At 44.2% G+C, this 27,537-nt stretch overlaps 1 protein-coding gene across 9 annotated transcripts; it reads right to left on the bottom strand.

Moving 5' to 3' along the window:
• Positions 1-1,711: 1,711 nt before the first annotated feature.
• dot1l (DOT1-like histone H3K79 methyltransferase) lies at positions 1,712-27,341 on the bottom strand. Of its 9 annotated transcripts, XR_015089107.1 has the most exons (30): positions 26,996-27,341; positions 20,538-20,581; positions 20,353-20,427; positions 19,888-19,951; positions 19,102-19,330; positions 18,913-19,007; positions 18,577-18,639; positions 18,447-18,502; positions 18,263-18,342; positions 17,864-17,932; positions 17,657-17,763; positions 17,306-17,347; positions 17,120-17,215; positions 16,586-16,802; positions 16,353-16,466; positions 16,182-16,273; positions 15,420-15,521; positions 14,877-15,014; positions 14,408-14,533; positions 13,275-13,714; positions 13,104-13,203; positions 12,883-13,032; positions 12,763-12,805; positions 11,308-11,900; positions 11,040-11,239; positions 9,821-9,894; positions 8,858-9,541; positions 2,969-7,698; positions 2,796-2,863; positions 1,712-2,247 (listed from the first exon to the last, which is right to left on the bottom strand). XR_015089107.1 is itself a non-coding variant. In XM_086048339.1 (29 exons), exons 1-28 carry the CDS (start codon positions 27,074-27,076, stop codon positions 8,887-8,889), a joined length of 4,077 nt encoding a protein of 1,358 aa, XP_085904465.1. In that variant the 5' UTR covers positions 27,077-27,341; the 3' UTR covers positions 1,712-5,926; positions 8,858-8,886. The 9 variants fall into 9 exon arrangements, 5 of the variants coding, with proteins under 5 accessions (XP_085904465.1, XP_085904461.1, XP_085904463.1 ...); XR_015089106.1 differs by having other exon boundaries at positions 2,796-7,698; XR_015089105.1 differs by having other exon boundaries at positions 1,712-2,863.
• Positions 27,342-27,537: the final 196 nt, after the last annotated feature.

Here is a 27,537-nt window from a genome sequence, read left to right as displayed (position 1 = left end):
ATTGAGACACATCCTGCAAAAGCTCATTCTTGGACATCAAGCACCACCCAAAAAAGTTCCCTTTATCAGGCTACACTCCATATTTATGTTCATAACATGATATATTGTAGTCTGGCCTTTGATGGGCCACCACAGGCGTACCTTTGTACGTCATCTTGAGCCCTGCTGGTAGGCCTCCCCTGCGCTGAAGTCCGACTTCCGAGGAGACTCGTTGGGAGGTCCGCTCCAGGCGCGTCGGCCTCGCTTCTACGCCGCGTAGCTCATCTTCAAATCAGAAGAATGCCGCGGGTGACAGTGAGTAGACCCTGTTACACATACAAGGAGGACGCCACGAAAGTGGAAAGTTCGTATTTGAGAATGTGTTTGAACTCGACGAGACCAAACAAGCCCCGATACCTTCTTGGGAATGATCACGAGTGATTGCAGCTGCATCTTTTTCTGCATTGGATCGACAAAGACAGGAAATGGGGGAAATTGAGTCAATTTGTCCTTCATCTGCATGTAAACGCCGCTGCTCAAACGGACGTTGCAGGAACAAATGCCTCACTTCGAATAGGCACCTTGTGTTAAAAAAAATATATATATAAACACCTCACCTCAAATAACCCGCTTGTAAAAATGCCTGACCTCAGATAGTCTCGAGAACACCAATGCCTCACCTGAAAGACCGCTCGTACAAAATACATTTCATAATAAAGTTTCATCCTAACAGCCTATAAAGATATAAAAACCTCACCTCAAATTGATGAGTCATGAACAAATGCCTCACTTATAGATGGCTTGTTAAACAAACGCCTTATCCATTTTAGAAGAACTTGTTCATAACCCCTCAAATAGACCCCTTAAGAACTGGTTCACGGAAAATAAATTCCTCACCTCAAATAGAGGCATTGAGGGAAAAAAAATGTCACTCCTCATGTCTCATGCACAAATAAATTCCTCAACTCAAACATTCCGGGGGGGAAAAAAAACTCATTACAAATTGATGCCTCACCTTAATTACATCATGTTATTTTTTCCCCTCCAATGGGCGGCTCAAACCAGTACCTCACCTTAAATAGACCCCTCAAAAACAATTGCCTCACTTAGAAGGCTCGTGAAAAAAAAAAAAATGCCTCACCTCGAACAAGTTTCCTCACCTCGATTAGATGCCTCATGAACAAATAAAATGCCTCACCTTAGACATCTCGGGAACAAATGCTTCATCTGAGATGCCACGTGACAAAATAAATACTCAACTTCAAATAGTCACCTCATGAAAAAATACCTCACCTCAAATTGCCCATAAAACGCCTCGCTTAGAATACCCTAGATGCCTCGTGAGTAATTGTTCACATCAACTTCCACCACAGGAAAACAGGTGGTGTAATTACAGTGAACAGAATATCCAGCTTTAAGGAAGACAATTTAATAACTTTTTGAATGTCATCATACCGCTCAATCTAAGTAGCCGATTTTGGCTCTTAAGACACATTTCACAAAATATTTTAATATAAAATTTCGTCAAAGCCATAAAAGACTAATTGAAAATTCATGAAACTCTTTTCACATTTTTTTTTTTTTTCAAAGGAAATACATTTTTATTGAGGTCATAGTTGGACCAGCTTAGTTGGAACGAGCTCTTACCTTTTGACTTCAGCTAATTTGGCTCGGGCATCCTGTAAAATCAATCAAATTCTTGCACGGGCAACAAAAAAATGTGACAGCAAAATTCAAACATCATATGAAACATTTTATTAATATTCATAAAATGCAGAGGGGGGGGGGGGGAGCGACACGAATATTCCATTTGTCATGATTACATCTTAGGGTAACAGCACCATCACCACACTTTAGTAACACACGATTCCACGACAAGCCGGGCTTTGCTGTAATTTCACCTCCTCCGAGCTGCCCCCCCCCCCCCACCCATAAAAAGAAGTCAACACACAACAATGCAGGACGACTGCATATGGAAAAAGTCATGCTGTAGTTTGAGATTACGCGGAGCTTCCCGAGGCTGGATGGATGTGCCAGTGAGAACCCAAGTGTGCACAAATGGCACTTTTGATTTTTTTTTTTTTTTTCTTTTACGTTAGATTGTCCTTTTATGATAGAGACCTAGTTTATGTCACAGAACAAGTGTAAAGATGCGATAAAAAAGTTCCTGAGTTAAGACCTTTGGCAGGACTGAGCGTTGGCAGCAAGGCTTGTGGTAGGTTTTCTCCAAGATGGACGCTTCTTACTCCCATCAACAGGGGGTCCATTCTCCAAACCCCAAAAAGATACAAAGCACAACATCCCCAAAAGTAATCTTTCCACGATGTTAGTTTTTGAGTTTAAAATTTGACATTTGATAAATATTCATGATCAATCACCTTTCTAAGTTTATAGGGCACCGATGTCAAACTCAAGGCCCGGGGGGCCAGATCTGGCCCGCTGCATTATTTCATGCGGCCCGTGAAAGCCGATCCATGGTTGCTAAAACCAAAAAGTAGCCCACATACTGGGAAAATGTTGGATTGAACGTCAAATACATATATATATATATATATAATTTCATTGAACGTCAAATACATTTATATAATTTCATATATGCATATACATTTTTTTGTTGTTGTAAAACAAAGGCGCAAAAACCAGCAAATGACAAAATTGTGACACCCTTTGAATGCCTGGCTGGTCATACGCTTCAGAAACAAGCACCAAAGCAACAATAAACAGTCATTTTCTGTTCTCTAGGGGAAGCTCAATGTCCGATACAACAGATCACAATCAATCCATTTCCATGTGAAACCAAAACGAATCTAACATACCTGTAATTGCGTTCGACTTCCGAGGCTCCTGTGTAACTTTGAGCGCCTTTTTGGACCAGACATTGTACCTTTGAAGCGACAACAATGTACTTGGCAATTAAACCGGAGTATCCCTTTAATGACACAGAGCTACTAAAGCGTCTGGGAGCTGCGATCAAAAAGCCGGTTCTCACTTGCACATCCTGAAAAGCTGCCCGACGAGCCCCCGGTGGGAGGTTTACTGGCGAGAGAGCCATTTTGAACGAATAGCTGCAAACGTCCTGGTTTTACGTGAAGGAGCACCGAGCTGTCTTGTCTTACTAGCAGTTCTACAAACAGGACAGGAATCTGTAAGACAAAATTAAACCGCAGAGATATGACAGAAATGATTCAAAGCAAAAACACCCCAAAAAAGACTCAGTGCTGGCTACAAACAGACAACGGTGGGGCGGGGAACATCAGATCAGATATGAGATCAAGATACACACTACTCAAGGCAAGCATTGGGGTGAAATTTCAAGATGAACCTAAAATGCACTTTAACCTCTGTTCAAATATTGCAGTCGTTTTGGCGCAATGCGCTGCTCTGCAACAAGGAGTTGAATAGCAAATTCAAAACAGGTGGAAATAAAAAGATCCGTTTCTGTGTAGCTCTTGCACCTCGAGATTTTTAAGAAACCACCTCACCCGAGGACAACCAATCAGCCATAAAAAGGTGTGTCTGGCGAGGTGTCAATCATTCTGGTGCACTTGCAGGGACTTTGTTGAAACTATGGTGGAATATCCACCACCCATGTAACTTTACATCTTTCTGCCTGACTTTGATTTTTTAATTGATTGTACATGCCAAGAGTAAACATTTCAAGCCAATAACATTTAGTATTGGCAACACAATCATGAATAAGTCATGCTAACAATGTAGCAGAGCTGGCTAACATCTTGAAATTTCAACCAAAAGCCCAATACCTGAATTTTTTTGTGAGCAATGTATTATGAGCGTTTGTGGGTTGCATTTCTGTTTTTTTTTTTTTTTAAATATCATTTTCTCTGAAATGTTCTAAATTCTTGTAATTTCACGGACCACCAGTTCCCCACCCCTGCAGTTAGCAATTGCGGTCAAACAGGAGTCGCAAACGCACTAAAAAAAAAACCCCAAGTGCGGCTCTTGCAGTACCCACAAAATCCTCTGAAGGGCTTCATCCGTAAGACACGTCGCTTTGTTTGCACCATTAATTGTTCAATTTCATGTTGAAAACAGAAGCACCGTTTGTTTTTGTTTTTTTCCTGCAGTGTTTACGAAAATGAAAAAAAAAAAAAAAAAAAAAAAGACAGGAAAACATCCCGCCATGTTTGCTCCGTCACAGCACCTGGGCACGTCGTGTGCCGCCATGTTTGTTAAGGTCACGTGGTAGCTGAAGACTGAATGTGGGAGTCACAATGCAGCACCGATAGAATCTTTTTTTTTCTTCCTCATATATATTTAGACATATATCATTACATATTATTAAATATAGCTTTGCGTTGGCAAATTTGTACAAAAACAGTGTTCTTTTTCCCACTGAATGTTGTTCATCCAAAAGTGTTGTACACCCCATTAGAATATTAAATAAAAGAAATTAAAGGCCAAAAAAAAAAAGGGGGAGTTTACAAAAAAAAAAAAAAAAAAAAAAAAATAAGATCCATGTGTACAGCACACTGTGTCACCTTTTTTTGGGATATTTTGTCCACTGGAAGAATAAATAAAATCAGGCACGGTCCAAATTTAGCACCATTGTTTTCTGACAGCGAGTCACATACTATATATTGCATTCATTGTACAACACATTTCAGGATTTTTTTTTTCCCCCCCAAAAGAAAAGAAATCAAAGGAAAACAGGGTGACATAAATATATAAATCTAACAACTGTACAGTCAAGAGAACAAATCATATTCACAGTACAAACACAAAAACGACAACACAAAAATAAAGGTGTGAAGTAGTCCAGTAGTTTGTTGTGGCAAATGGTAAAAAGATTTTTTTTTTTCCCAGTGTGTGAGGATGTGTGTGTGTGTGTGTGTGTATGTGTTTAACGCATTTTAGAGTCGTAAAACCTCGGTGTACATCCGCGGCGCCCAGCAGCACAAATAAATATACAAAGTTCAGCTTAAGAAGAGGTTAAAAAACGTCCTGCTTTGAGAAGCTCTCAAAGTAGTGCCACTTGGAAAAACATGAATAATAATAATAATAATAATAAATACAGAGACACACACAGCGCCCCTGTTTCTTTTTTTTTTCCTGTCATTATTATTATTGATATTATCTACCTGGATTTAGCTTCACTTAATTCGACAGCAGTGCCAGAGAGAACGAACACAGAGCACCATTTCGTAGCAGAATATTGATTCGTGTTCATGCCTTCAATGTTTCAAAACTAGGCAGTAATGAACACAATTTGGGAGTAAACGCTCTTTTATATCAATCAGTGACCGCCACTGATGTCTATAAAAGTCTGATGTTACTGAGGAGAAACGGAAAAGCGGAATTGCGGCGATCCAGTTAGGAAATTTGAGCCCGGTGAGCTTAAAGCAGCCGGATTAGTTCCATTAAAGTTCTTTTTTTTGGGTTGTGGTTACTTTTGAAAGAAACGACGGGTGGATCCTAATGATACAAAACCATTATGCTACAAATGCAACTGTATGTTATCCAGTGTGAACGAAATCAAAACATGACTTTCCTCATCTTGTTTCATAATAAGAAAACAACAACACAAAAGGACACGCTTGTGACATCTGAGCAGATGTCAATGAACGGGTCAAACAGGAAGTGGCTCCTCCGATGGAGGAAGTCGTGTGCTTGTTGCATTCATTCCTTACTGCTCGCAAAAAAAAAAAAAAAAAAGGTTGTATCAAACAACGATTGACATCTAAACACGACCGGTTCCTTTGAATTCTGCTCACGATGATCACTGCAGCGTGTTTGCGTTTGTACGTGTGTGTGTGTGTGTGTGTGTGTGTCCCAGTACAGAAGCCGGTCTTGGAGGCGGTCCGGTAGTACAGACGATTTAAAGCACCAGTGAGTGAGGAGCAGAGTGCCTTGGGTCCACACCTGAACATTTGCATAGTTTATTTTTTTTTAATTTTTTTTTAATGATGAGGTAGTTTTCAGCAATTACCTGAAAGGCCAAACAAAACAAAAGACGTGCTTAGTCATTTTACTATCACATAAAAACAAAGCGGTAAAGTGCCCCTTTTCCAATGCACGATTCGACTTGCTATTGAAGCTGACCAGGTAATGTTTCTCTTTTTTTGTTTTGTGGTCAAGTCTAGCTTAACCTGTTGCCTCAGTTTAGCTAATTGTCAAATTTCACTTTTGTCCAAAATGTATTATTTATTTGCGACAGAAAATATATATTTTGTATCTATGCCAAGGACACACAGTGAAACAGTTACCTTCTGATCCACTCGCTGACAGTATGTACATGTTTTACATTTGTGAGTAAATTGGGACTGACAAAGTAAGGATGTCACAATATTGTGATATTAAAATTTCCATAATATATCGTCGTCATGTCACGATATTAATAGCAGCAAATCTGTTTAAAAGCCCAAGTTGCTTTCCATTTGGGCAGCTCCAGCACCCTCTGGTGGTTAATTTATTAGTACAGTTTAATTTGACACCACCTATATTTAAGACCCACGCTAATCGCCAATAGAGCGCATGACTGGCCAATCCGATTTCTTTGTGAATGCTGGTATGTACAAAAAGGAGAATATTTGTGTTTTTTATTTTTTTTTTATTTTATATGAGCACCCTATTTTTATTTTTTTTTTACAATATAGTGAGCTTTTATACAGTGCTGTGAGCTATTTATGTCGTCAACCTTCCCACAATATCGCGATAATTATCGTATTGTATTGTATCGTATTTTGATAGTGACATCCCTATTATAAAAGGTATAAAAAAAAAATCCAAATGTAAACAAACTCTTGACGAATCGGTGATAAACCCTCCAGTAAGCGTTTTCCATGAAACAGGCTCCCCAAAAAACAAAAAAAAATTTTTTTTTTTAAATCTTTAAAAACATATTTGGAAAAAAATGTGAATAGGTGAATCCACTGGTGCCGAACTGCATGCATGCAGGGCTCCACCGTAGGAGAAAATGAATGAATGGTCGATATCGACCCAAACCTGGACTTGCAGTGGAAAAAGGGCACACATCCTTATTCCCGTCATACCCCAAAATGATTGTCATTGTAATATTGAAGGATGAACTTACCTTGCTCATTTAGAACAATGAACTCTCTATAAGTCTCTGTCGCTCTCTCTCTCTCTCTCTCTTTGATTGCCCGCAACACCACCTCCCCCATTCCCTCACCCCCAAAACCTATCTCGGTCGGGAGCCAGGGAGCGGGGTGGCGGCGGCGAAGGTGCCATGTGTGCCCTGAGTCCTCCGCATGCTCCCGCCACCACCTGAGCTGCTGGCGGGAGGCGGCGGCGGCGGCAAGCGGGGGGAGTAGTGCACTGCGTACGGACGGGACGTGGGGGACGACAAGGAGGATGACGAGGTGGCAGAGAGAACGACAGAGGAGGAGGAAGAGCAGACAGTGAGGGTGTGCACCCTTTGGTGATGAAGCGAGGCGTGCGGAAGACGGGACGAGTGGGGGTGCGGGGGCGTGTCGGCGGGCGTGGGCGCCGACGCGGAGGAGGAGGGGGCGTTGTGCAGGGGCGGCGGCGGGGGCAGGGAGAGCGCGGGCGGGGAGGGGCTGTGCAGCACCGACTGGATGCGACTATGCTGGGCCTGCGACGGGGAGGGCGGGAGAGGCGAGGGCGCGGAAGCGGGTTGGGGGGAGGAGAGACCGAGCAGAGAGCCGAGGCCTCCGGAGGAGGGCAGCGACGCCCCAAACTGATGGGAGGCCACTGAGGGAACCGCGTGGTGAAAGGTACCTGCAAATCATATAGCAGAAATGGAGGGAGTAGGGGGGCAAGACAGCAGGGAAGCAGATCCGAGTAGCCAAGAAGAGGGAGGGTGGGGGGAGGGGGAGGGAGAAGCGAGGGCTGAGCCGGGTAGCGCAAAGCGAGTCTCCAGATAAGCACACACACAAAGCAAAACAGAGTCAGACCACTGCTCCTTTTCAAACAAGAAGTGGCTTCGCTTTAAAGGTGACATATGACGGGATGAAAATCGACTGCTGGTCTCAGGAGCGGCAGCCCACCCGGTTAAGGCTCGCCAAACTTTTGTTCTCGGACTATTTCTGAAAACGGGTCTGTGAGCGAGCCGTTTTGTGATCTTTCTCAAACGGCCCAAGAAGCCACAAGATGGTGCCAAAGCGCCATCCCGATAGGAAAAAATGCTTGGAGTTATTTGCAATAAAACAACAGCAACATTTTGGAATCGTCATTATTATTATTATTTGGGGCCACGGATATACTGGTTGAAATCACATCGGGGTGAATGTGGCCCATTTTTAACAGGCAATTATGAACATTTTGGGGGCGCAAATTAAAAATAAATACGTTTGCCAGTGCAAATTTAATAGTGGCATTAATTTGCAGTCTGGTCATGGATGGGTGACCAACGTCTACTATGGAGACAGACCAGCACCCCCAAAACAGCATAATCTGAGTGTGACAAGTGGATATTAAGTGAGTTGGAATTCTTTCTACTTACTACTGTATGCCGAAGACAGCTTGGGAAAAAAAAAATCCATAATATGTCTCCTTTAAATCCATAATGGGTTCCAGATTGATTTTAGCGCAAAAGTGAAATGACTCTGACAATTTCCAAAACATACACCCACAGAAAATGACAAAAGAGCCAATATAAAACCTTTTAGTTGGATCAAATTGTCTATTTTTTTTTTTTTTTTTTTCATTTTACATGCAGCATTTTTCCAAGGGTGTTTGCAACTGCAGCCATGCAGCCAGTCAAAGCATGGCAGCACACTCAGCCAGAGGGAGCAGCAACAGCTTGGACCTCCACTTACCTCACTGCTAGCAGGCCTGTGCCGTTTCCTTTCATAGGTACGCTAACGCTTTATCTCTCATTCGCACTGTTTAACGCTATCGAGACCGGGGCGAAAACAAAACCCAAAAGATAACTCACCTCCCGCTGCTCCGCCTGCAAGCCCGGCGCTAGAGAAGCTGCCCAGGCCAGAGTGTCCGTTGACCAGCCGCGTGTTGGCGCTGGCGCCGGAGCTTCCTGTCTGGGCCCCGAACAGCGTCTGTAAGACCGAGGTCCCTCCGAGTGGGAACTGAGAGCCCAGGTACTGACCCACTGAGGATCCTGTGGAAACGCTGACGGGGCTGCCGCCCACTTTGCCGCTCAGAATGCCTGCGCCGCTGCTGGCGGCAGCGGCGGCGATGAAGATGTTCTGGCTGCAATGGCCGCCGCTCGTCTTTAGCTCCCAATCCCGGGGGGCCTTCTGCTTCTGCAAAACCTGCCGTGGGTCACAACCGCCGCCCGCCTGGCCGCCCCCTGCGCTGCCGGCGCTTCGGTTGCCAGCCTCTTGGCTCAGGAAAGGGTTCGCATTGGTGTAGCTGGATAACTCCCCCTCGCTTCCCTTCCTGGGCTGTTGGTGGTGGTGTTGTTTGTAATCAGCGTCCGAGTTTGACCCTCCCATGCCAAACGGGGAGCCCCCTTGCCTCAGGTCGGCGTTGGGTTGCTTGGGGTCGGAAATGGGGGAAAAGGTAGACTTCCATTTGCTCGTAGAGGACAATGAGGAGGAGGAGGAGGAGGAGGAGGCCTCGCTGCCTGTGCTGTTACCGCTGCTGCTGCCCGATTTCCTGCCTAGCAAACACACGCAGGAAGTTGGATGTGGAGATGCAAAAAATATTATTCTAATGGAGATATGTAGAGTATAGACTTCTTAATTGCTTTTATACAAAAAGTAGCATGCTGAAAATGGTTCCGCAAGCGAGCGGTTCTGCTCGACTTTTGCGTAACAGATGAGCTCATTTTCTTGATTCTTGGGGCATTTTGAGAAAAGCGTCTCATAGAAATGTTATTAAAACACCTCAAAAATGTTTTCGGTTGTGGAAAAAAAAACAATGAAGCATTGTTCATTACCTCTTTCACCATCACAAAGTCTACTGGGTCCATCTCTGCTCTCCAAGGATATCGTAGCAATTTTCCTTTCAATCCTACAAGGTAAAAACACACAGAAAAATCCACATAAATGCAGCTGTGTCATGCAGGACTCACCTTATACTTTAATTTAAATTTACAAAAATCAATGCACAAATTGCTCATTCAATGTTGTACTTGCTTTCAATTTATTTTAATTTTGTTATACCCTCAGGGTCCCTCATAAGTTGCTATGTAAATCCAAGGAATTTTTTATTCATAATCAACACATTTGATCTTTCTTCAATGGTATGAATGCATTTTGTGGGCCTATTTGCATATTAAATGATTACTTTATTCCTTAGATCTTCAATAATGGACTCTGAATATTCTGCGAAAAAATTCGCATCTGTTTAAAATGACATACGTTTGTTTTCAAAAGGTTTTAGAAAAATACATTTACTTGGTTTGACTTCATGACCATGACGGGAAAATGAGGGTCCCGGGGTGAGACCAGTTGAGAACCCGGATTAAAACTGAGTGCTCATTGAGTAATCATCAATAAAAAAAATATATAGAGATAGATTTTCAACTATAGGTGGTCCTCGGTTTATGATGGATTTCTCTTACTACAACAGCGACGTAACGAAACTGTTACGTGCCAATAATAATATTCATTTGAGTCATATTACAGTTAACAATTGGATGGAAAAGACGTTTAAGTCGGAAATCAACCCAAACTTTTTTTTTTTTTTCTTTCAAGAATATGTTCCCAGCATGTCCACTAGTTGAAACACGGCATTCTGATTAATAATGTGTTTGTGGAATATGAGCTGTTAAGCAGCAAAGTCCACCCGTTTTCAGCCTTCTCGGGGGGCGGCCATTTTGTCACTTCTGTCGACTGCAAATGACATTACAACTACCCAGGGTTCAGGGAATGACCAATCACAGCTCGCCAGTTTTCTAAAGCTGAGCCCTGGGCAGTTGTGATGTCATTTTCATTCAACAGAAGTGATAAAATGGCCGCTCTTAGAGATGGCTAAAAACCATTAACACTTCTTCCACAAAGGCACTATTTATCAGAATGCCTTGTTTCAACTAGTGGGCTTGCATAGAACATATTCACATTGAAAAAAAATATGTTTGGGTCGATTTCCCTCTTGAAGTCCATGATTACAACACTAATGTAATGAAAACGCACACGTTGCACGAACGCAATTACCGTGAGCTGGTGCTGTCGGCCGGGTATCCCGAGTCCTCATCATCAGTGCTGGGGGCGGAGGAGTAACGGCCGGTGCCGTTGACCTCCAGGGGACGCTCCCTCTTCAGAACCGGAGGCTGGTCCAGGGTTGGCGCGCCGGGGCTCGATTGCTCCGGCGAGGAGATGGCGGCGATTTCCAGGGGCTGGTTTATGTTGCTCACCTAGTGAAGACAGTCATGATCTCACACTTGAAGCTCCAGAGTCAAATATTTGTCAGCGGGTGACGCACCATGGAATTGATGTTGAGTGGGGACCCCGAGGAGTGGCTGTTAGCGCTGACCCCGGGGAAGGACCTCCTCTTTGGCGAGCCGCTGGCAGCGACGGCCCCAGTGGAGCCGCGCTTCCGCCGCCCCCGCTTGCGTCCTTCTTGGGGAGCGAGGCCGTGCGTGGGGGGCGTGTGCGCGCGCTGCGTGCCGGGCGACTGGTGGTTGTGGTTTCCGTGGTTACTGTGGTATCCCTGCTTGGCCGAGCTGGCGGCGTGATGGTGGAGGCGCAATCCTCCGCTGCCCGATGACGACGACGAAGAGGAGGAGGAGGAGGAGGAAGAGGAGGAGAAAAAGATTCTCCTCCGCAGTTCATTGTCCTGGGGCTCAGTGTCGGACTCGGTCTCTTGGCGTTCCTGGCCGTCTTCTGAGGGAATCCTCGGGGGTCCGTCTGCATAATGAAGAACCCCTCCGGTGCTGAGCGGGGGGCTGTGGATTGGACCTCCTCTGCTCATGGGTCCCGCCAGAGGCGCGCGTGTGTGTGGAGGCGATGAATAAGCACCATTTTGTTCCTCTGGGTGGGGACCCCCGTTCATGAGCCCTGAGCTTGACGAATATCCTACGGTGAACAACAAAGATAATTACGGCGTAGTTGTTCCAACACAGAGCAGAAGGTGGTTCGTTATTTTGGACCCAAACACATAACAGTGCTTTTGTAAAGTATTCACAGCCTTTTCCACATTTTATACGTTAAAGGCTTACTGTTTGAAAATTGGAATAAATTCATTTTTTTTCTCAGAAATACATATGCCCATAATGTCAACAACAACAAAAAGATTTGAATTTGTTGCAAATTAACTAATTTTTTTTTTTTAAATCCCATGAACATAGGTATGCACAGCCTTGGCTCAATCAGCAATTTCATCTTCAAGTCTTTTCTGACGCCACAATCTTGGGGCGCGTAACCTTGGGGCAGTTTTGCCCATTCCTCTTAGCAGCACCGACCTGGGGAGCATTGGTGCACAGCCATTTTCAGATCTGCCCAAGAATTGCTCAATCGGACTGAAGTCTGGGCTCTGACTGAGCCACTTAACTCATTCACTGCCAGACATTTTCAGATCCTCTCTTACCCTAATGTTTGAAAAAAAAAAAAATAATAAATAGGTTCCTGGGATTGAATGGCTGGACTGTGAAAAGACAAGTAAATCCGTCAATGGCAGTGGATGAGTAAGGCCATTCGAAGACGAGCGATCACCGGTTTTCTATGTCAAAGAGCTCAATCTTTGTCTCATCAGACCAGAAAATTGCCCATCTCATGATCACAGCTCAGTTCACAGCATTTGATCAATTCTTGTGTCGTGCTTTTGCACACTCAAAGCGCTTTTAACACCATCTGTGAATTACCGAATGATGCCGCAGCATGAGGGGAAACGGAGTGTTCCGGGGATGAAAATATTCAGAAGCAAACAGGTATTCCTTACCATTGATTTGACTGGCCTGAGACACAGGACTAGGAGTACTTCTCTGCAACGACGCACAAAAACAGCACATTGTGATGCCAAATAAAAAGGAAAACCTCTCGATGCGTTGCCAACACTCACCAGTCTCTCAGCCCGACTGGGCAGCACCACGCTGGCGAGCGGAATGCTGACTGGAAGTTTGCTTGGGTGGACAGTGCTCAGCGGAATACTTATTGGAAGGCTCGTGATACTGCTGTCTGCCTGAACAGATGGACTCTTCTCCTTTCCACCCTGTCGGGGAAAATGACTCTTTAGAAAGCGGAACGACACCCCGCGCGCGCGCAGCAAAGACAGTCAATTACTCTCTCGGTGCTTTTCGGAGTATTCTGGCCATCCGACGGGTGAGGAGATGGGCTGCCCTGCTTGGCTCCGAGAGGAGAGTTAAGGCCGGCCGTTTCCCCTCTGAAATAGAACGTATCGATATTGTTCCAGCAAAACGCCAAGCCGCGCAGGCTTTTGGCGGCGACACACACCTGTGCGTGGGCAGCCCGGGGCCTCTCAAGTGGCCAGCGGCCGCGGGTTCCTGGTTGAGGTGCCTGCGCAAGGCAATTTTGGCGGGGGAGAAGCGCGTGTAGTCGGGAAGCGCGTGGGAGACGTGCTGCCTCTGTCGAGCCTCGGGCGCGGCTGCCGCAATGTCGCGGTCGGGAGAGATGGGCAGATAGCGCGAAAGAAGCTCCGTCTTGGCGTTCCCCCGCTCGAACGAGGGCGAGGAGCCGGTGCCGTTGACGGAGCGTTCCGGGCTTACGCCGTTGAGCGCGGGGGCCGAGGACAGGCCGAACTTGGTGGGGTCCATGTCGGCGGACGAACGGGAGTCCGGGTTCTTGCGGTAAGGGGAGCCCTCGTGAGGGCTGTACGATTTGAGCTGAAGAAGCTCCTGTTGCCGTTGGCTTTTCTCCAGCTCCACAATGCTGATCTATGAACACCAGAGGGAACAGCGACATCTTTCAACAGTCCTAGAATGCATCACTTGGGATGCCGACATGTCAAAGAGAACATTGTCCACTGAACAGATAGCAGCTGTAAAAAAAAAAAAAGGAAAAAAAACTAGGGCTGTCAAAGTTAAAACGTTAACTATGGAGATTACTTTAAATTTCGTAAGGCATTAAAAAAAAAGTTTTATTTACTTCCTGTGGCAGCTTCCCTCTATTCACTTTGAGTCACTGTCACAACGACAGACTTTTACGTAGTTCTATGTTAAAAAGTTGCTCCACCGAGCAGCTCATTGGAGAAATTTCAAAATAATTTGCACACTTTGCAAAGCCAAATTCAAATACCATATTAGTCTTTGGTGTATCGTTCAACAATTGTTTTTTTTTTTTTTAACAGGAAAAGAATCGGATTCAAGGATCAAAGAAAGCTATTAGAACAGTCTTTGAATCAAAATATACTTTGAATTGTTTTCCGTATTAATTCCAAAGATTTTAATGAAGTAAATATCCATTCCAAGCTTTGTAAATAATTGTAATTGAAAAAAAATGAACAATCGCGATTAATTAGTTAAAAATTTTGTGATAATAAGTTAAAAATTTTAAACGTTTGACACCCAAAAAAAAAAAAAATTTTTTTTTTTTTTTGCTCAAAATGGGGGGGACAATTGACACTCTACCTGCAACTCCAAGCAGTGTCTCTGCTTCTCAGAGATTTGTCTCCGCAGGGCCAGCTTCTCTTTCAGCAGACTCTCCAGACACAAGGAGCCCCAATCCAACTTCAGCTCCTCACATCGAGACTTGAGCTGGAACACAAACTCAGTTCAACCTCGATTCAATACCCCCCCCCCCCCCCCCCGCAAAAAAAAAATGACACTACTTTTGGGCTGACTTTACAACGCAGGCCAAAATGACCAATTCCGACTTAAGGCCTCTATGTGATTTCTTTAGACTGGCTATTTGCAGGTGCAATTTTTATACTGGTACTTTACACTGCCATGATTCAAATCCTGACTATGTCACTTAAGAGCAAAAAATAAATAAATGGAGTCAATGGAACCACGCAGTGTCAATCCAGCCCTTAAGTGCCACCCCGTCTACTTCAAATTCCGAATTTAAAGCAACTTGTAAGCAGCACCGGCGTCTCACCAGCAGCACGCTGTGATCCCGCAGTAAAGCCATGTCTCTCTCGAGCTGTTTGGTCTGCTCTTTCAGCTGATGGTTGTGGGCCGATATCTCCTTCTGGGCTTGCAGCAGGTCCTCCACAGTGAGAGCTTTCACTCCCAGCTAATCCCCACACACACACACACACACACACACACACAAAGAGACTATCACTTGTCAACGCCACAGACAAGCGTGTCTTTGATGACAGCGCTGCGATGTAGCATGTGGGTTTGTGTCGTGTAATCGGTCAGCTGAAACTACACAACACAACGGTACCCTGAAGGTCGGACGAGTTAGAGCTTGTAAAATTTGGACTTTGACCAAAGATTTCTGGGGGAAAAAATACACCTAAAATGTCATGACTTGTAGGAGCAACGTGTTAAAAATGCTTGGTTTTTAAGACCAGTTTTGAAAAATTGGGAGGCAAAGTTGAAGGTAATGAACCTCCAAGGCACAGTATTCCACAAAGGACACAGGTTGTTGCTTTTGCCTTTTGCTCCCGTTTTAAAGACGGGCGGCACTCACCTCATCCAGTTTGGTCTGAAAGAGACCTTTGATCTTGTCCTTATGAGACTGACAGATGGAATGGAGCTGCTCTGCCTGCATGGACAAATCCCTGTGTTTTTGCTAAAGACAAAAGCCAAGGCACAGGCCGTGAGACTTTACAATTAAGATGGACAAACCGTTAACTCACGAACTACTGGAGATCAAACCGGGAGATGAAGGTCCCATGCCATTAAAAAAAAAAAAAAAAAAATCGAATTTCTTTGGCTCTGGTGTCATTTGAGAGATGCTTTATTATGAAAAAAAATATATGAATTACGATCATTTTGGTAATAACTGAAATCACGATTATTCAAACGATCATTTATTTTTTGGTGGAAAACAAGAAAATGTTTAAACGTAAAAAAAATATATATAAAGACAAATAAATGTAAGTGTTCCTTTGGGACCAAATGTATAAAATGAGTTATTATAAACTTTGTAAAAAGAAAAGGTGCAAATGTATAAATTCAAGTATGATTTCAAACAAACAGTGCATTGGATATAAATGCATATTAAAAAAAATCGTATTTTACGATTATGCCAATTTTGCAGTCGTGGAGTGTAATGATCGTGATTAAATTTTGATGAATTACACAGCCCTAATCCTGGGCATTTCCAACTCAAATTATTTTGCAAACCTAATAAAAGGACATCAAAGATTATAAAAAAAAAAAAAAAAAAGAGGTGAAGCTTGGGACCTTCATACAAGAACCAAAAAATAAATAAATTGCGTCCTTTTACCTTCTCCTGCTCTAAAAGCTGCTGCAGGTTGGATTGGTACTGAGGAGTCTTCATGTAGGCCATAAACTGGAGGTATTGAACTTTGATGTTATCTGTTGAAAGATCGGCGACACGTCAATCGCCCCAAAAGGTAGAAATACTGGCTTGGATTGACGATTATTGTCGGCTTACCTAGCAGTTGTTGCAGACCGGGAGGGGTTGGGCTCAGCAGCAGTTGATTGGCTGGATAGTGCTGAACTTTAGGAGGTAGTTGGTAAAAGGGACTCCGCGGTTGCATGTATGCATCTGCGCACACGGCAAGGCACAAGTTACACCGGGCCCCAAAGCGCACGCGCACACCGACGACAATATCGGCCCGCTCAATACGACGACGGGTTGTGCGCGGCGTAGTGTGTTCCTCTGACCCTGAGGGGGCGCTGCAGAAAGAGTCTTGGCGTGCAGCAAATCCAACGCGCTCTGGTTCTTTTTCTTGTCGACAGCCGGCGCCGCTTTCTTGGGTCGACCCCTCTTCTTGTTGTTCAGCTTGCGACCCTTGGCCAAGAGTTTTGTTTGACGGGGCTTGGCGGGGGGCTTGACCACAGTCACCAACGGGGGGCGCTCCTCCTCTCCACAGGAATCCTGCTGTCGCACCAAATAGTGGTCAAACTTTCCATAGAACTTATTTTGCGTCTGCAATCCACAAATGCGTGCTGTAGTTTCCGGTCCTGGGCCATTTGTCATACAGAGAGAATGAAAACATTTCAATTGTACTGAAAAGAGTTTGAAGGAAATTTTGACAAAATCAGGTGTATGCGGTGACGTAGATGTTCTTTTAACAATTCGTCTTTTTTTTTAAATAATTTGCTCCCATTTGTTTCTGTTCCGTTCTGTCAAAAATAGTGCCGGTCCATGGCAGAGATACGTTTGAGTCCTGCTGCAATAATGATAGCACACGCTACCTTGTTTTGTTCCTTCGGTTTGGTGGGCGTGGTGCTATTGCTTTTGCTGTCCTTAGTATCTTTCTGCTGACGTCGCCGAGCTGCCTCTTGCTCTTCCTGTATTGAGATATTGTAAGAGTTTGATGCACAAATGTCAAATTACTCGCAGCACAATACATCACACAGAGGACGAATATCAGCACTTACCCTGAGTTTCGGATTTTTGAGACTGGCGAAGTAGTTTTCAAGCTGAAAATCAGGGACAATGAGTCATTTTAAAAGAAAAGTTACACCGAATTTCAAATTCTTGAGCAGTTCTAAACATGAGAAGGAGCACTGAGTGATGCCGAATATAATAAAGGCAGAACTCTGACTTCAAAGAATAATTCTGACTTTAAAGTCAGAATTCTCATTGTAAAGTCAGAATTCGGAGGTAAAAGTGAGAATCTTAAAACCGGCTTTCATGTTACAATTAGAAAAAGGCAATGTCCTATTTGCGGTGTCATGGATGTTGACTGAATATGAATTCAGTTGAAGGTGTAGAACAGTTCTCCTTACTATGGTGCGGTCTATGGTGTGCAGATAGTAGGAGACTGGCTTTCCAGTCCAGGACACGGATCCCCTCAGCGGCGAGAGCTCTACCACACGCATTATTGTGCCTATATCTACGGGTGACAGAGAGCGGTGTCAAATCAGGGGTCAGCGGCGAGATGAGAAAGTGCAGCGCAAAAAAAAAAAAAAAAAAAAAAAAGGCGGGGCACTTACCACTCAAGTTTCGGCTGTTAATTCGAAAGTTCAAAGGTGCAAATGGTTTGGAGGATACAATTTTTCCACCTGAAAAATAAAACTCGGATGAGTTGAAATGCGCGGTGCCGGATGGACGGCGGACTTTGAAATGTCCGACACTCCAAAAGTCAATGTTCAGTACTCAACTGCAGTCGGAAGTAGCCACAATACAACCAGTTAAGTCAAGTGGAAGTGGAGTTGAAAAAAAAAACGACCCAAAAAAAGAAAAAAAAAAATATTTTTTCTGATTTATGACAGGGAATGCATTAAAGAGAAATTTGAAAAAAATAAAATAAATGCCCCAAAACATTCAAACTGTGTTTTCTTGGTGCAATCCACTAGCAATGAGCGCGGGGAAAAAAAAAGAAACATACCAACCTTCCTTCATGTTTGCAAAACGTTCCTTCAGCTGGTGATCTACTTCTGGACCAAAGGCAAAATTATTCACAAAAATAATACTGGAGAGACAAGACAGACAAAGAAAAAAAAAAAAAAAAGCACCAGTCAGAAATTGTCTCACAACTTTGCAAATACAATAGTTGAATTTTTTGTTCCTGTCAACCTTGTGGTGGCGATCCTTTCTTTCCATTCTTCAGACAGAAAATCTCCCCTCTCCAGCTGAATATGAAAGACAAGCATTCATGAGTCTCTTTCGCCCCATCGGTTTCGAAACGTGCGCGCCGGCTACTTACAGTGTACTCTCCGTGTTTCTTCCCGTACCATTTCATCCACTTTTTAAACTCTTTGTCCATGGTCTGGAAGAAACAACATGGACATGACTACACAAAAACTGACCGGCATCGAAGACCACAGGGCACCTCACTAGGCACCCTCCAATTGTTGGAAGTCTAATTTGCTGACACGCCTGTCAAATCAAATCACCTTTTCAATTGCTGTATTTGAATTGATGGGGGGGGGGGGGGGGGGGGGGCTGTAACTTTGACACTATTGAATAACACGATAACACTTTTAGGTCATTATCAGGAGTATTGCTGCATCTCCGTGTGATTTTGAGCCGTGAGTGTTACCTCTGCATAGGTTGCTGGAATGTCTGCTTTCTCTACGCCGTAGTAGTGTTTACAGTTGGTCGCCGCGGCAACCTGCAGCACTACCTGCCCCACGCCTACGCAGCACAAACATTTGACTCAGTATTGACTAACCAAATGGACATTTGGACTCCCGCGCTGGGATTTGAGGCCACGGCGGAGTGGGCTTACCGCTGCCGAGGTCCACGAAGGTGTCGTCCTCCATCATTTCCATCTCGTCGATGATCTGCGCCACCAGGTCGAAGGAGGTCTCGCCGTAAACCTCGGGCGAGAAGGGCTCATAGTTGTTGAGCTTCTCCGGGTCGGTCACAGAGTGATTGTAGACCTGTTGGAGGATGTGTCGCAGCAGCCCGTTGGAGGGGCGCTTGTTCAACTTCATGGGCTGGGTGGTCCCTTTCCACTAGAGAGAGACGGACTAGATTTAACTCGAGCATAGTGTAAAAGTGACGTTCATTTAGTCAAAACTTCCCAAGCGATAGTAGTCAACGACAATATAAAGTTGAGGTCCAATCTAAGGGGGGGGGGGGGGGGCAAACGGACTTGCCGACAGCACCGTGGAGTGAGTTTCTTGGACTTGCTAATTGTTGTCAAACAAATCCTTTCAAACAAGATATTGGACATTCTAAAACTTTCAGCACTACTGATGGATTTAGATGAATGTTTGTATATATTTTAGCCTTCAAGTATAACTGGAACCCAAAGTGTATTTACACTTGGGCAGCCGTTTAAAAAAAAAAAAAAAAAAAAAAAAAAAATCCACACTCGAAAAAGAATGATTGTAGTAAATCCGTAACAGTTCAAAATGAATAATCCATGACCCTGATCACAGCAGGATTTTCCATGTTGGATTTTTTTTTTAAAAAAAGGAGAAATGTCTAGGTTGGGTTAGCTCACTTTTTACATTTCTGCTACAGATCAATCCGTATTCATTTCACATATAATTTACTTGGCGCTTACCAGCTGGTGAATGCTGTCGATGGCCCTGTTGTATTTGTCACACAGTCTCTGCATACTCTCATAACTGTTTCAATTGAAACAACAGAAAACACACACACAAAAAAAAAACAAAAAACAGAAGATTAGACGCATCATATTGGTATTAGTATGACACAAATGTAGAGCAGAAACTCTCAAGTGGAAAGCGTGCCCGGACGTCGAATTCAAAATTAGGTTTATCGTTGGCTTTTTTGCGACACCAACATTTCCCACAAGTTGCGCGTTCACACTTCGACTTACGGTGGTAAACGTCTTATATACTTGTGCGAGGAGTTAACCCACCCTCAGGAGCGACGCCCCCTGCTCTCACGTCAGAGCCAAGAGGTAAGCGGAGCTGCACTGAGTTTCCAATGCGCAATATGCCTCCTTTCACCGAACACCGCGACACGCTTTGAAGTGATGTGCGCGTGTCATTGCGAGGCTCACCACTTGGTGTCGTAGTCGATGAGCACATAGTTTTCCATTGCCAGCTTGAGGTCCGGAATCTCCTCGCACACCCACCTGGGAAACACGCGGGCGCAATTTAGTCACAAAGCCAGGCGCCTGACACAGTCACACCATTATTATTCAAAAAAATAAAATAAATAAATAAATAAAACACGGCGGGTTACCGAATGGTCTCGATGATTTCATGGGCAGCATCGTGGTGTTTATCCTGGAAAGAGAAACAAGTGGCATTTACTATAATGTCACTGCAAATCGGAACGTACAGTCTGGGCGGGTCGGCGGAGGAGGAGAAAAAAAACAAAAAAAAAAAACACTGAATGACGAATAACCGCTTCAGAAATGAGCTGTAAGTCAACAGAATTACACATGCGCCTCATGTAATTACTCACAAGCAAGAGTGAGGCACTTAATAGGAAATGACTTCATGATGACAACATCATACTCGCGTTTTGTCAGTCGTGACAAACTGAGGCCTGCTGCAATGTTTTGAGTCCAACACAAACATGACCCGTCATATTAGACAATTTAATTAAATATTGTAGACTATCCTTGCTCAATTTGGGGAAGAGGACCTTTCCATGGACCGGCCACCGACCAATCGCAGGGTACATGCAGAAAAAACAGCCTTTCAGTCTTACAGTCTTCAATGAAGCGGACATGTTTTCTAATGTTGGATGAAGCTGGGATATCAGAAAGAAAAAAAAAAAAAAAAACTCAGGAAGAACATGCATGTCGAGATTCAAACTCATAACCGAGGCTTTAAAATGACTATTTTAATAGAGTGGAACACGATGTGATACATAAGAGTCTTAACCACCATTGTGCAACACAGCATATTTTGCCTGTAGGGCTGTGCAATTAATCGAAATTCAATTACGATTATTATACTCCACGATTACAAAATTGGTATAATTGTAAAAAACAATTAATTATTAATTATTCACATCCAGTTCACTCTTTTTTTTTTATACACAATGAAATCACACATTTTACATACCCTTTTTTTTTTATTTTATAACTAATTATATAGATTTAGTTTGGTCCAAAAGGAATTTACATAATTATAGTGTTTCAAAGATTTGTATTTAGATATATATACTTGCCCGTTTACATTTTTCCGAAAAGGGTGGCAGTGAAGTTAATTCGATGACTTCAGCATAGAAACTATTTGTCGGGCAGACCAAAATTGGATTGACGCAACATGCGAAAAGTGAGCGTCTACCTTCTGTTATGGCTCCAGTGGCAACTCAGTAGATGCGTAGGTACCAGTAATACGTGTTGGTGCAGTTTTACGCAACAGCAACACAGAAGGTGAGAAAGGGCAGAAAGTTAACACTGGGTAGATTTTGGGGTTTTAGGTCGAACAACGACGGATGACCCATTTTAAACGCGTGCGTTACAGTGAAGAAAAGCAAAATGCGTCATTGTAACACAACCTCTGCACGCTCGCAAGAATGTTACAACAAAAGATTTGTGACGATATCGGCATTAGGACAGTGCTTCTCAATTATCGATTGATACTTTGTTTTTTTTTTTGTTACTCTGACAATGAGCGCCGCAGCCACCTACTGTAGTGGATGTGCAATAAGACTATTCCGAGTATGGGAGGGGGGGGGGAAATAAATAATCAAAAACAATTATTCTAACCGATTGCATGATGAAACGGCGATGCCAAGCTTCGAACATTTTGTCTTGCGCAGTCTTTCCTCCTGCATAGCTGCCATCGCGCCAAATTATTCCTACACAAAGTGACTTTAGCCTCTGCGGAAAAATGAGCACTGCAAAGCTTTCAAGGAAGAGATTTTGCTTTGACTTTATTTGAATTGAACTATTCGAGTTCTTCGATTAATCATTCCAGCCCTCGGTAGAAAATAACGCGCATTGGAAAAGTGAAATCCAGCTCAGAACCGCCCTCAAAACAGGCCTCTGAAGTTGCCGAAAAGTCGGAACATGAATGGATCCTTTTTTTTTTTTTAAGTTGGACTATCGCTTACATATTTCAAGCACGCATACATCGCCTGTAGAGTTTGTAAAAGGAGCTCGGGTGGCGAGTGCGACTGAAACACATTTTCGTTTCCATTGTGTCCTATGAGGGTCTTCCGTCCGTCCAATCTTTCCTCCGTGCCGTTTCAAATAGCGGCCCCGGTGTCCTCAGACACCCTTCATAAAAGTGAATCGTCCCGCAGGGCTCGATGGCAATCTTGACTGCAGCGCGCGGGGAGCAGCGGGGCGCTCAAGTTGCAGCGTGAGCCTGAGCTGACCCACTGACCCACTTTCCCCCCCCCTCCCGCTCACGCTGCGCCGCGCGTCCGAGGGAGTGCCGCACGCACAGAGAAGGAGAAAATGAGAAAAGAGAAGTGAAGGGGGCGGGGGGGGTGAATGAAAGTGAAAGCAAGGAGAGGCGGAGGGGAAAACCTGCCATTTGACCGCCGCTAACAGCTCGCAGGCCGCGGCTTCCCGCGCAAAACTGCCCGCCAACACTCCGCCGGCTGCGCGCGCACACTCAAATCAGCGCAGGGAGGGCTATTCCTGTAAACGATCAACACGACCGCGAGCGACGTCGCCGACACGCTCGCCGCACCCTCAAAACGTTGGCGGGACGTCACATGAGCGCACGGAACGGCGCACGGCAACGCCGGCAGAGAGGCGAGGCTAAAAATAAACCAGTGAAAGGGAGACACCCTCTCATCCGACTGTATAGTGCAAGCACAGCGATGTAAATCAACGCCGGCGGCGATGAGAGGAACACAGCTCAGCTGATTTAAGCCTCCGGGGCACAACGAAGTCATCGGCCCGTGCCGTCATCGCCACAGTGACCGATAACGTACGCCTTTGTCCCGAAAAAAAAAAAAAAAAAAAGACCTTTTGTTCCGTCTGCGTGTTGAACGCAACCGAAATGAGCTTTTTGAGCTATTCTTTTTCCAATTTTTTTTTTTTTTTATGACAGTTAAAATGGTCCTTATGTCGTCGCTTGTACTCGTGTTGTCACAATACCAAAATTCCTGTGATACTGAAACGCCACCATGGCGAAAATGTAAGAATGCGCTTCCGACATCCTTTTTACAAACGCATAGTATCATTTCAGTTTCAATTGTGAGGTATTGTGGTACTTTTATTGCGCCGGTCCTCTGCAACCAAAGCCTGTACAGTTAAAAGTTTTTATAGTGGCCATCATTTAACTCTACTTCCTATGAAATCCCTCCAAAATATGTGAGGTCAACCAATAGATTTATTTCACCCTTAGACCTTCCAGTCTAATTTTTTTTTAATTTTTTTTTTTTAAGATGATATACATGATGCTCTCAGAAGCATGGTAACTTTGGTGGTCTTCTCCCAGTACTCCCACTGCCCCCCTAAAAAAAAATCCCGTTAGGTTAGTTGAAGACTAAATTGTCAATTTATTCATGTGCCCGGATTGGCTTGGCGTCCGGAGGGCACTGTACCTCTTGCACCAAAGTCAACCCAAATGAGAACAAATACTAGAGAAAACAGACGCACAGAAAAAGATTTTAGACTCCAGAAAGCAGCCCACTTATATTTCTTTTGTACTATTTTCAGGGCTCCAATAAGTAAAAGTGACTCTAACAATGACTTCTGTCAATGTGATGTCGTGTGTGGGCATCCAAAGAGGTTGATAAGTGCGCGCCTTGTACTGCAACACAATAGTCTTGTTGTGTGTGTGTGTGTGTGTGCAAAATGCTTTCAACACTGCGCCCATGCAATGTGGGTGAGAGTGATGCAATCATCTGTCAGTGGAGTGGAATCGACTGCTATAAGATGACATTTGAAACGCCACTTGGGAGTGCGACTGCTACTTCCGTCCGGCCTTCTGCAGTTGGGCCCGTATGGACACGGGGGGGGAGGAAGAGGAGGAGAGGACGCCTCGCAACTTTGAAAACAGTTGAGGCGGCGCTTCAGTGACACGGCTCGACAGCGTATCTCAAATTCCTGCCATGCTTGCTCTTGCGCGCGTATCTGCGCGGGCCACAACAAAAGGAAGTGGGCAGGGCGGACGAGGCAGCTGGGAGAGTGTTATCAGTAGCGTAAAAGGGAGGGTCAACATTTACGCCCAAGCGCAGCCTGGAGTGGCTGACTGCGACGACTCCATTTCCGTGTTTAGCAGCGTAGGCGGAGAGGAAACGTACAGAAAAGAAGCCCTCCAACCGCCACCCCCCGCCCCCCCCTCGTCGGGTATTCTGAGAATTTCCACGTTTTTTTTTTTTTTTGGTCGCTGCTTACTGTCTCACCGCAATCACTACAAAATAGAAACACGGTTCAGTTCATGAGTCTCACAAAGACCAGACGACAACCACTTCCTTTTTCCGCCTCTTCTAGGGTCCTTGACGCTGAGCGCACAAACTACCGTCAACGAATCTTAGGAAGCTTGATGACCGGTGAAAGCGCGAAGCAACCAAGCTACCGCTTAATGTCAACACGAAGGGTCTCGGGGCTGAATTTACACTGCGGGATTGCAACGATTGATCGAATATATCGTATTTGATTACGGTAAAGCCAACTGAACAAAAAATAATAGCTGCACGGCTGCACATATTGCATTTAATAATACAATGCTGAGGTTAACATTTAAGGGACTATGACTTCATCCCACATTCCAAAAACATGCATGTGAGGTTCGTTCAAGAACGTGTGAACGGTTGTTTATCTATGTGCGCCTGGCGATTGGCTGGCGACAAGTCTTGGGTGTAGTCTTTCGCCTAAAGGCAGCTGTGCTAAGAAAATAGATGTATCTACAGTAAATATATAATTAGTGTGTCATTTTAAACATGTACATCGACAGTATAAAAAAAAAAAAAAAAAAAAAAAAGATGTAGGCAGTTAAAGGGAATTTGAAATTAAATGCAGCCTAAGGACAAAAACAGCCTTGCCACTGCGGCCATGTGCTATAAGCCATGCGTTAAGTCGAAACAGATGTTCGGTCGAAGCTAGCGAAAACAAACGTATAGGCCTGCATGTACTGCATGGGAGCGGCATACGTTTGGGTACTTCAATGACACAAATATTTGCGGACACACAAACACTCTTAATGTATTCCAAAGCTGTCAGACTCTATACTATGAACCAAGTGTCAGTTGTTTGACAAGAACACAAGATCACTTTTTGCACCCGAGTCACTTTATTATGACTTGACGATTAGCGTCCCGATTAGTCACCTCAGCAATGCATTGAAAAGAAAACATAAGCATCTGTCCAAATTGTCTTGATTATCCCAAAACTATTCATTATATATTTTGAAATATGACGGTAAGTCTAGTACAGCAGTGGTTTCTCAAACTAGGTAAAAAAAAATATATATATTTATAGAATACCAGGGTGCAGGACAAAATAATGCAAACAAATGTTGAAATATAACAAAGGTGTCTGATTAAGACAAGCAGAGTTCTCTTTAATGCCAGACGTTTTAAAGCATTCTAACTGCTCTTCCAAAAAAAAGTGTCAATCCTACCAAAAGAAAGAGTAGAGTCTTCTTTCATCAAAATAATGCAATGTTTACTAATCATCAGTCAAAATGTGTTGGTTACTCCAAAACCACGGTCTGACCAAAGAGCGGAGAAAACGGGGTTTTATGAAACAAAACATGTCACGCAGAACAATGACTTTGATGCTTTTTTTTTTTTTTTCGCTTTTGTGTCACCTCAAAACTACAAAACCACAAAAACAAGACCGAGAAAAGGCTTTTGACGGCAAAAATAATTATTTACAGACATACGACTATGAAACACGTGGTGAGCGGCACTGGCTCATCTCATGGCCCGGGCTGAATGGGAATTTTTACATGGTGTTCGTCATTTACTCCATTAATCGAGCAATATTTTCTCACAATCGTGACACACACTTTCTCCTCCATAATGTGACATCGTTACCGGAAAATGGAAGTTAACTGGCAGTTATTTGTAAATGAAACTTCAGAGAGAGGTTCCTCAAGTAGCAGACAAAATTAAAGGGTTGATATGTTGAGAAATAAAGCAACACTACTCTACTCCAATTTGCAATTTGAATTTTGGGGACCAGATTTTCTGTAGGCGATATCAATTCCCCAAAATGGCTTTTTTCCCCACCCCTAGACACAAAAAAACTTCAATTCCCCCAGAGCCCATCAACCGATTTTCATATTTTTCTGTCATTGTTGGGAAATCTAGTCAAGTTGCTAGTTCTATTGCATTTACTGCCTTGCCCCAACTGTGCATTAGAAAACCGCCTGAAAGAAAGGCAACTGCGGCATTCAGGGATAACAGATCGGAGATGTCACCACTAGACCAGAGCTTTGAATTGGCTCTTAGCTGAGGTAGGAAGGAGTCTGATTAGTGCCCCTTACGTTGGATACATTTGGAAAATACATTGCATGCATTTCAAATGATTAATAAGTTACGACTCTCCGACTCTACTGCTCTAATCAACTTGACAACATTACGAGGTAAGGTGACATAAGGTGAACGTGTGCCCAGGACCTTAGTTGACACACCAGGGCTGTCCTTAACCACACGAGCGTTCCCGAGCTCGGAAGTGTGGCTAGCACCGGAGGGGGGCTAGGTAACAAAGCCAAAACACACACAGCGAAAATGCACAAAATATATTCCACAGCATGATGACAAATAGCACTTACGTAAACCGGTAAGGGCCACGGGTAGCCAGCGGCTTCTGCTCCAACCGGCGATTTGAGCCTGAGCTCCAGCTTTTCTCCCATTCTCCACTTGACGGCGGATTGGGTTTGCGGCTAGCGAGCGAGGCTAGCTAGTAGACTGCTCTCCGCGAGCTACAACGTGAACATGTTGAGGTGGGTCAAAACGTGTTTGAAAGAGAAAAAAACAAACAAACAAAAAAAAGCCACCCCCAAACCGGCGTCGCGGCGCGGAACAAGCACACGGTGACGTCTGACTCGGTTCCGAACTGTGAATAAAAATGCACCCTTTATGACCACTGGCAATAACACCTCGTCTGTGTGGCCGCCATCTTGCCCGGCATTGAAAAACTATGGCAGGAGGCCACACACACAGGGGAGGCTGACGTCACAAAAGGGGTGGGGCTTTGAGGTCGGGGAACCATGACAGCGAGCGGCGGTGTGCCACTTCCACAATTATTCGTCTTTTTTTTTAAATGCCCGTTTAATTTTCACACATTTGAATTCTTAACGAGTCCAAGCAATAA

The sequence above is a fragment of the Filicampus tigris genome, chromosome 12 (assembly GCF_054856515.1).
Source record: "Filicampus tigris isolate MCC_2025a chromosome 12, RoL_Ftig_1.0, whole genome shotgun sequence".
In the NCBI taxonomy this organism is placed as follows: Eukaryota; Metazoa; Chordata; class Actinopteri; order Syngnathiformes; family Syngnathidae; genus Filicampus; species Filicampus tigris.
The sequence above is the reverse complement of the archived record's forward strand: the minus strand, read 5'-3'. Positions and strand labels throughout refer to the sequence as shown.

What these genes read in the sequence shown, in the direction of transcription:
- dot1l (XM_086048335.1), bottom strand. Translation starts at nt 27,076, where the DNA reads ATGGGAGAAAAGCTGGAGCTCAGGCTCAAATCGCCGGTTGGAGCAGAA. An exon ending in GAAAGGATCGCCACCACAAG is followed by an intron (nt 18,343 to 18,446) that starts GTTGACAGGAAC and finishes TTGTCTCTCCAG; the next exon opens with TATTATTTTTGTGAATAATT. An exon ending in TTCTGCAGCGCCCCCTCAGG is followed by an intron (nt 16,467 to 16,585) that starts GTCAGAGGAACA and finishes CCGTGTGCGCAG; the next exon opens with ATGCATACATGCAACCGCGG.